The sequence below is a fragment of the Tachypleus tridentatus genome, chromosome 6 (genome assembly GCF_004210375.1).
Source record: "Tachypleus tridentatus isolate NWPU-2018 chromosome 6, ASM421037v1, whole genome shotgun sequence".
Taxonomy (NCBI): Eukaryota; Metazoa; Arthropoda; class Merostomata; order Xiphosura; family Limulidae; genus Tachypleus; species Tachypleus tridentatus.
The window spans coordinates 7,575,711-7,586,034 of record NC_134830.1 but is presented as its reverse complement, the minus strand read 5'-3'; the positions used below and the strand labels follow the sequence as shown (position 1 = coordinate 7,586,034).

General features: G+C 32.6%; 1 protein-coding gene across 1 annotated transcript in view; it reads left to right on the top strand.

Moving 5' to 3' along the window:
• Positions 1–4,475: 4,475 nt before the first annotated feature.
• The window catches only part of LOC143251889 (carbonic anhydrase-related protein 10-like), a 193,492-nt gene continuing 187,643 nt past the window's right edge, over positions 4,476–10,324 (top strand). The window contains exon 1 of the mRNA XM_076503222.1: positions 4,476–4,871. Coding sequence (XP_076359337.1) covers positions 4,826–4,871 — 46 coding nt within the window. The 5' untranslated portion in view covers positions 4,476–4,825. The remainder of the gene's footprint in view (positions 4,872–10,324) is intronic.

Below are 10,324 nucleotides of genomic sequence, written 5' to 3'. Positions count from 1 at the left end.
TTACAACTGTGTGTTGTATGAACTACAGGTAGATAGAATACTGAAAACAATTTACAACTGTCTGTTGTATGAACTACAGGTAGATAGAATACTGAAAACAATTTACAACTGTCTATTGTATGAACTATAGGTAGGTAGAATACTGAAAACAATTTACAACTGTCATCACTGAATCACTGAATTGACATCACCGAATTTACAACTGTCTATTGTATGAACTATAGGTAGGTAGAATACTGAAAACAATTTACAACTGTCATCACTGAATCACTGAATTGACATCACTGAATTTACAACTGTTTGTTGTATGAACTAAAGTTAGATAGAATACTGAAAACAATTTACAACTGTCTGTTGTATGAACTAAAGTTAGATAGAATACTGAAAACAATTTACAACTGTCTGTTGTATGAACTACAGGTAGATAAAATGCTGAAAACAATTTACAACTGTCTGTTGTATGAACTATAGGTAGGTAGAATACTGAAAACAATTTACAACTGTCTGTAGTATGAACTACACGTAAATAGAATACTGAAAACAATTTACAACTGTCTGTTGTATGAACTATAGGCAGGTAGAATACTGAAAACAATTTACAACTGTCATCACTGAATCACTGAATTGACATCACTGAATTTACAACTGTTTGTTGTATGAACTAAAGTTAGATAGAATACTGAAAACAATTTACAACTGTTTGTTGTATGAACTAAAGTTAGATAGAATACTGAAAACGATTTACAACTGTTTGTTGTATGAACTAAAGTTAGATAGAATACTGAAAATAATTTACAACTCTCTGTTGTATGAACTATAGGTAGTTAGAATACTGAAAACAATTTATAACTGTCTGTTGTATGAACTACAGGAAGATAGAATACTGAAAACAATTTACAACTGTCTGTTGTATGAACTACAGGTATGTAGAATACTGAAAACAATTTACAGCTGTCTATTGTATGAACTACAGATAGGTAGAATACTGAAAACAATTTACAAATGTCTGTTGTATGAACTACAGGTATGTAGAATACTGAAAACAATTTACAACTCTCTGTTGTATGAACTACAGGTAGGTAGAATACTGAAAACAATTTACAACTGCCTGTTGTATGAACTACAGGTAGGTAGAATACTGAAAACAATTTACAACTGTCTGTTGTATGAACTATAGATAGGTAGAATACTGAAAACAATTTACAACTGTCTGTTGTATGAACTACAGGTATGTAGAATACTGAAAACAATTTACAACTCTCTGTTGTATGAACTACAGGTAGGTAGAATACTGAAAACAATTTACAATTGCCTGTTGTATGAACTACAGGTAGGTAGAATACTGAAAACAATTTACAACTGTCTGTTGTATGAACTACAGGTAGGTAGAATACTGAAAACAATTTACAACTGTCTGTTGTATGAACTACAGGTAGGTAGAATACTGAAAACAATTTACAACTGTCTGTTGTATGAACTATAGGCAGGTAGAATACTGAAAACAATTTACAACTGTCATCACTGAATCACTGAATTGACATCACTGAATTTACAACTGTTTGTTGTATGAACTAAAGTTAGATAGAATGCTGAAAACAATTTACAACTGTCTGTTGTATGAACTAAAGTTAGATAGAATACTGAAAATAATTTACAACTCTCTGTTGTATGAACTATAGGTAGTTAGAATACTGAAAACAATTTATAACTGTCTGTTGTATGAACTACAGGAAGATAGAATACTGAAAACAATTTACAACTGTCTGTTGTATGAACTACAGGTATGTAGAATACTGAAAACAATTTACAACTGTCTGTTGTATGAACTACAGGTAGATAGAATACTGAAAACAATTTACAACTGTCTGTTGTATGAACTATAGATAGGTAGAATACTGAAAACAATTTACAACTGTCTGTTGTATGAACTACAGGTATGTAGAATACTGAAAACAATTTACAACTCTCTGTTGTATGAACTACAGGTAGGTAGAATACTGAAAACAATTTACAACTGCCTGTTGTATGAACTACAGGTAGGTAGAATACTGAAAACAATTTACAACTGTCTGTTGTATGAACTACAGGTAGGTAGAATACTGAAAACAATTTACAACTGTCTGTTGTATGAACTACAGGTAGGTAGAATACTGAAAACAATTTACAACTGTCTGTTGTATGAACTATAGGTAGGTAGAATACTGAAAACAATTTACAACTGTCTGTTGTATGAACTACAGGTAGGTAGAATACTGAAAACAATTTACAACTGTCTGTTGTATGAACTACAGGTAGATAGAATACTGAAAACAATTTACAACTGTCTGTTGTATGAACTATATGTAGATAGAATACTGAAAACAATTTACAACTGTCTGTTGTATGAACTATAGGTAGGTAGAATACTGAAAACAATTTACAACTGTCTGTTATATGAACTATAGGTAGGTAGAATACTGAAAACAATTTACAACTGTCTGTTTTATGAACTATAGGTAGGTAGAATATTGAATACAATTTACAACTGTCTGTTGTATGAACAAAAGGTAGGTAGAAAACTGAAAACAATTTACAACTGTCTGTTGTATGAACTATAGGTATGTAGAATACTGAAAACAATTTACAACTGTCTGTTGTATGAACTACAGGTAGATAGAATACTGAAAACAATTTACAACTGTCTGTTGTATGAACTACAGGTGTGTAGAATACTGAAAACAATTTACAACTGTCTGTTGTATGAACTACAGGTGTGTAGAATACTGAAAACAATTTACAACTGTCTGTTGTATGAACTACAGGTAGATAGAATACTGAAAACAATTTACAACTGTCTGTTGTATGAACTATAGATAGGTAGAATACTGAAAACAATTTACAACTGTCTGTTGTATGAACTACAGGTATGTAGAATACTGAAAACAATTTACAACTCTCTGTTGTATGAACTACAGGTAGGTAGAATACTGAAAACAATTTACAACTGCCTGTTGTATGAACTACAGGTAGGTAGAATACTGAAAACAATTTACAACTGTCTGTTGTATGAACTACAGGTAGGTAGAATACTGAAAACAATTTACAACTGTCTGTTGTATGAACTACAGGTAGGTAGAATACTGAAAACAATTTACAACTGTCTGTTGTATGAACTATAGGTAGGTAGAATACTGAAAACAATTTACAACTGTCTGTTGTATGAACTACAGGTAGGTAGAATACTGAAAACAATTTACAACTGTCTGTTGTATGAACTACAGGTAGATAGAATACTGAAAACAATTTACAACTGTCTGTTGTATGAACTATATGTAGATAGAATACTGAAAACAATTTACAACTGTCTGTTGTATGAACTATAGGTAGGTAGAATACTGAAAACAATTTACAACTGTCTGTTATATGAACTATAGGTAGGTAGAATACTGAAAACAATTTACAACTGTCTGTTTTATGAACTATAGGTAGGTAGAATATTGAATACAATTTACAACTGTCTGTTGTATGAACAAAAGGTAGGTAGAAAACTGAAAACAATTTACAACTGTCTGTTGTATGAACTATAGGTAGGTAGAATACTGCAAACAATTTACAACTGTCTGTTGTGTGAACTATAGATAGTTTACGAGTTAGTAGTTCAAATTCGTTTTTAACATGTTAACAATTTTCTATTACTTCAAAAAGTAAAAAATAAAATAAAGGTATTAATTTATTTATGGTCTACTTTATCTAACTATTAATTAATATTTGTTTATGGTTTACTTTATCTGACTATTAATTAATATTTTTATGGTCTACTTTATCAGACTATTAATTACAAAATTCCATTAAAATGTTTTCATTTGAATGTAAAATATTGATTTTTTTGTCTCAAAAGACCTGTGAACAAACATAAAATTATGTTTTCACTAGCCAAGAATGATCATTTGTATCATAATTTATGAGATGTAAGTATAAATATATTATATCATTGATCGAGATTTATATTGGGAGCAAACCAATGGAACAACAACATTTCTATTGACATACATCGCTAACATCCGGGGCTCGATTCCTTATGATGGACACAGTAGACAGCCCAATGTGACATTGCTCTGAATGAACAAACACCAATGATGAGGCGAGTTAACTATGTGTATTAGAACACTAAATAACAACTTGTCATTTATAATTTAGATAAATATATGTATTGGAACAGAGAATAATAAGAGATGATGTGTAATAGAGTTAAATATGTGTAGTAGAAGAGAAAATAAGGTGTGATGCGTAATTAAGTTAAATATATGTATTAAATAAGAATATAAGTAGGTGTGATCTGTATTTGAGTTATTAAAGCGAGTTCCATGCTTTAAAGTGCAGCCTTTCTCTTGTTTCGTTGTGTCGTCGAGAGAGGGCAGGGCAGTTGTCATGGGAGATTATATTGATGCCAATAAAATGAACGGTCCAGGTGGTTAGACCCTTAGTTCACAGAGACTTAGCTGTGAGAAGTGTATCGAACATAAACGTGGCTTGACTAATAACGTATAATTGAAAGTATACTTCTATTAATGGTAGAAAATATTGTGAAAACAGGAAGTTAACGGAATGGTGTTTGTACGGTGTTAATATTATTGTTTTCTCTCTTGTGACCATTTGACTTTTGTAACTTATGAATACATTTGAAAACTTAAAATACGTGCAATATACACAGAAAAGAGCGTGTTTATGACACGTATAACTGTTAAATTAGAAACCTCGTATAGCAGTTTAATAGTCATAATTTACAATGCTTTCCGTAAGAAAAACTTAGAAGAGAGAACGTTAAAACTTTCATATTTTAACGAAGATGGATTTCCTGTGTATATTATGTCAGTTGCTCCTATATTTACAAGGTAAGCAGTAAATATAGACTTAGTGTATCATGATTCTCTACGACAAGAGCACTCTAACTCTGATACTGTGAAAGCTTGATACAAGCTGACGAATTTTAATTATAATTTGTAAAACTATTAGAAATGCTACGTATTTAGGCCTGATAATATCTTACGGTGTATATAATTAATGATAACTTTGCTTCGTCAGATTGTAAAAGGCATTCGCGTTATAACAACTGACTATTAAATAGTGTTCCTAACAGGGGGCCTGATGAGCTTTGGATTAAACAAAACGCGTCGTCAACAATAGATTTGACGGACATACTTTGTTTGAAATACTATTATTATATGCTTTTCTAATTCTAGAAAATCTTAAGAGACTAGATAAAGAATGTAATGCTGACTTTATACTAATGTATCATGAAAAATGTAATAAATTAGAAGCTTTAATATGTTCGAAAACACACAAAGAGCTCGTTAAGTCTAAAACACACAAAGTGTTCCTTAAACATAAAGTCGAGATAAAATTACAGAAAAACATCCTCATCAAGTCATTCCTTCTACTGCTTAATTTTGTGTCTAGAATTTGTGTTTGAAATATGACTGTGAACTGACACCATTATGGTTTAAAAATCATTAAACGTTTATTGTCACGCTGTTGAATAAATACTAAACTAGCTAGTGTTGTTACACTACCTACTAAAGAATAGATACTAGCTATTGTTGTTACATTACTGAATAAATAATAAACACTAGCTTGTGCTGTTAAATTGTTGAATAAATAATAAACATTAGCTAGTGTTGTTACATTGTGGAATAAATAATAAACTAGCTAGTGTTGTTACACTGTTTAATAAATAATAAACACTAGCTATTGTTGTTACACTGTTAACTGAATAATAAATACCAACTAGTGTTATAACACTGTTGAATAAATAGTAAACATTAGATAGTGTTCTTACACTACCTGCTAAAGAATAGATACTAGCTATTGTTGTTACACTGTTGAATAAATAATAAACACTAGCTAGTGCTGTTAAATTGTTGAATAAATAATAAACATTAGCTAGTGTTGTTACATTGTGGAATAAATAATAAACTAGCTAGTGTTGTTACACTGTTTAATAAATAATAAACACTAGCTATTGTTGTTACACTGTTAACTGAATAATAAATACCAACTAGTGTTATAACACTGTTGAATAAATAGTAAACATTAGATAGTGTTCTTACACTACCTGCTAAAGAATAGATACTAGCTATTGTTGTTACACCGTTGAATAAATAATAAACCCTAGCTATTGTTGTTACACTGTTGAATAAATAATAAACACTAGCTTGTGTTGTTACACTATTGAATAAATAATGTACAGTAGGTTGTGTTGTTATACTGTTGAATAATTAATAACTACTATTGTTGTTACAGTATCTGATTGATATTTTAAATATTTGTGATGTCACAACGTCTAATAAATACCAATTACTAGTGTTGTCACAACATCTAGTAAATAATAAGTACTACTGCTGTCAAAATGTCTAATAAATAATAAATATTAGTGACACTTTTATAAATATGTTATCATAGTAGTAATTACAAAAATCACAGCTCTACACTACACCGTGTAATTAATGGTGTACGAGCTATGGTAGAGATGTGCTTTTCTCTACATTGGTTACATATTGTTCGTGTGGTAGAGGTGTGATTCTCTCTATATTGTATGTCGGTTGGTCCTGTTGTGGAGATGTACTTCTCTCTATATTGTATGTCGGTTGGTCCTGTTGTGGAGATGTACTTCTCTCCATATTGGATGTCGGTTGGCCCTGTTGTGGAGATGTATTACTTTCTATATTGGATGTCGGTTGGCCCTGTTGTGGAGATGTACTTCTTTCTATATTGGATGTTGGTTGGCCCTGTTGTGGAGATGTACTTCTCTCTATATTGGATGTCGGTTGGCCCTGTTGTGGAGATGTACTTCTCTCTATAATGGATGTCGGTTGGCCTTGTTGTAGAGATGTACTTCTCTCTATATTGTATGTCGGTTGGTCCTGTTGTGGAGATGTACTTCTCTCTATATTGGATGCCGGTTGGTCCTGTTGTGGAGATGTACTTCTCTCCATATTGGATGTCGGTTGGCCCTGTTGTGGAGATGTACTTCTCTCTATATTAGATGTCGGTTGGCCCTGTTGTGGAGATGTACTTCTCTCTATATTGGATGTCGGTTGGCCCTGTTGTGGAGATGTACTTCTCTCTATATTGGATGTCGGTTGGCCCTGTTGTGGAGATGTACTTCTCTCTATATTGGATGCCGGTTGGTCCTGTGGTAGAGTGGTATTTCACCATATATGGCCGCGGTTAGGCTCGTGTGGTGGAACGTTATTTCCCTCTATCTACATATATACATGTAAAACATGCTGATTGGAGCTGTGATAGAGCTCTGCGTTTCGTAACTGGCGAGTCAGGCCAGAATCCTTCCGGTACCTCAATCTATTCTCTACACTATAAGCTGTATGTCTGTTATGAGAGTGCAATCAATCACCTGACACAGACACCAGGGTGTGTGGTACAGCTGACTGGCTGTCTTTGCCCTATTCAGAAGTTCTAAATAAAAGGGCATATAGTGTTAGCAGCTCAGCCCAAAATACAGAATTGGCATTCGTAGTCTTAACAAAGGTATTTAAAATTCAAGTATTTCCTATATCATGACGAAGAATAAACGTGGTTGTTATCCAGTGTCGTTACGACGAAGTAAATACTGCGACACTTCCATCTCTAAGCTACTGTTATGTTCATAGTCGTTCAACAGTTGTAATTATTTAATTTCAGTCTCTGGTCATTGAGTCATTACCGAAGAATGCACGAACGTATGAAACATAAAATGTCTCGTACATCTAAGATATAATCATTTTTGGTATATATATATATACATGTATTATGTTGGATACATATGTATATATGAATAAAGATTTTGAAATTCGGTTTATAATTTCCTACACGTGTACGTAAGAAGAGAAAGGGAAGCTATAACTAACTGTAGCTTCAGTGAAAACATATTTAAAAAGAACACATTACGTTTGTTGTAATATGACACTTCTTGTCTTGATATCCACGATAATTTAACATACGTAAAGAATAGGAAGAGAAACTGTGAATCAAACAAAAATATGACTCATATCTTCAAAGTGTATGGACTTATAACGTTCAAATCCGGTGTTCGATTCCTTTTGGTAGGCAGAGTACAAACAGGGCATTGTTCAGCTTTGCGCTAAAACAAATAAACAAGCTAATTGTTCAACAACGAGCTGTCTTTATACATTCCAAGAAAAATATCAAATATAGCATCATAAGATAATCAGACTCACAAAAATAAGAGAGAGAGAGAAAACATAAGAAACTTGTAGAGTATATTCAACATATGTCGGCGATTATTTGTTTTTTTCTGTAATTCTATTTTCCGCCAGCTTCTCAGAAACCTGTTTCTTAAAACGTGTTTAGGTGTATGTGTAGCAAAGCCACATCGGGCTATTTACTAACTCCACCCAGGGGAAATCGAACCCCTGATTTTAACGTTGTAAATCCGTAGACTTTCCGCTGTACTAGCGGGGGACTAATGTGTATGTTTGGCTCTTGAAATTTAGTGTGAAAATAAAATTAATTTTCTCTTATTATCACACCTGAAACGTTAGCTGTACGTTCACTCTTAATATGTTTCACACCGCCCTCAGTGGTACAGCGGTTTGTCTGTGGACCTACAACGTTAGAATCCGGGTATCGGTACCTATTGTGAGCAGAGCACAGATGGATCATTGTGTATCTCTGTGCTTATCTTCAAATATACACAAATCCTTCTTATACATAACACATTATGTGAAAACAAAATAGTGTGCAACACATTTACCGGTACCTTAATAATTAGTACATCAACTGACCGCTGACTGTTAGAAATTTGAAGATGTCTGTTGTTGGAATACGAGCAAAGTTACAGTTCTCTAACTACGTACTGTAAAGTAGGGAGTTAATTCCACATTGAGAGGAATCTGTGGACACCATTCTTTACCATTTCTGATAACTTTGTTCCTGCCTTAAGTCTCACTGACGCCACCACAAGAAGCCACCACAGCAGCTTGAATACCTCAGAGCGTCTTTTTCTGCTGATTGTAGAATCTATGAAAGTAATTTTGAGATTTCAAACAATGTATCAAACAAATGCTAGGCGAATCCAAACAGTAACTCGACCCGTATCATGGTGACTAAGCTGATGCTCTGAAACAATTATTTACTTACAGCCATCTATATACTGGTCAACGCAATAAAAACTGGTCTCGATAATAGTCAATATACTGGACTAGATATTTGTCAACATACAAGTCTAGATATTAGTCAACATACTGGTTTAGATATTAGTCAACATACTGGTCTAGATATTAGTCAACATACTGGTCTAGATATTAGTCAACATACTGGTCTAGATATTAGTCAACATACTAGTATGCATATTATTCAACATACTGGTCTAGATATTAGTCAACATACTAGTATGCATATTATTCAACATACTGGTCTAGATATTAGACACAATACTAAAATACTAGTCTGGATTTTAGTAAACATAATGATCTAGATATCAGTCAACAGCCTGGTCTATATATTAGTCAACATACTTAAATACTGGTCTAGATATTAGTCAAAATACTCAAATACTGGTCTAGATATTAGTCAAAATACTAAAATACTAGTCTAGGTATTAGTCAGCATAATGATCCAGATATTTCTGAACATACTGGTTTATATATTAATTAACATACTATACTAGATATTAGTCAATTTATGAGTCTAGATGTTAGTCAACGTACTAAAATACTGGTATCCATATTAATCAAGATGCAAAAATACAGGTCTGGATATTCGGCAAGAAACTGATCCAGATATTAATCAACATACTAAAATACTAATCTAGATATTAGTCAACATACTGGTCTAGTGACTAGTCAATATTCTGGTCTGGATATTAGTCAGCATACTGGTCTAGTTACTAGTCAACATACTGGTCTAGATATTAGTCAACATACTGGTCTAGATATTAGTCAACATACTCGCTTAGATATTCGTCTACATACTAAAATAAGCGTCTGGATATAAGTCAAGATACAAAATACTGTTCTAGTTATTAGTCAACATACTGGTCTACATATTAGTTAAAATACTAGACTAATATTAGTCAACATATTGGTCTGAATATCAGTCAACATATTTGTCTGGATATTAGCCAACATACTGGTCTGGATATTAGCCAACATACTGGTCTGGATATTAGCCAACATACTGGTGTAGATATTAGTGAACATACTATAATACTTGTATAGATATTAGTCATCATACTCTTCTAGATATTACTCAACATACTAAAATACTGGTTTAGATATTAGTCAACATACTAAAATACTGGTCTGGATATTAGTCAACATACTGGTCT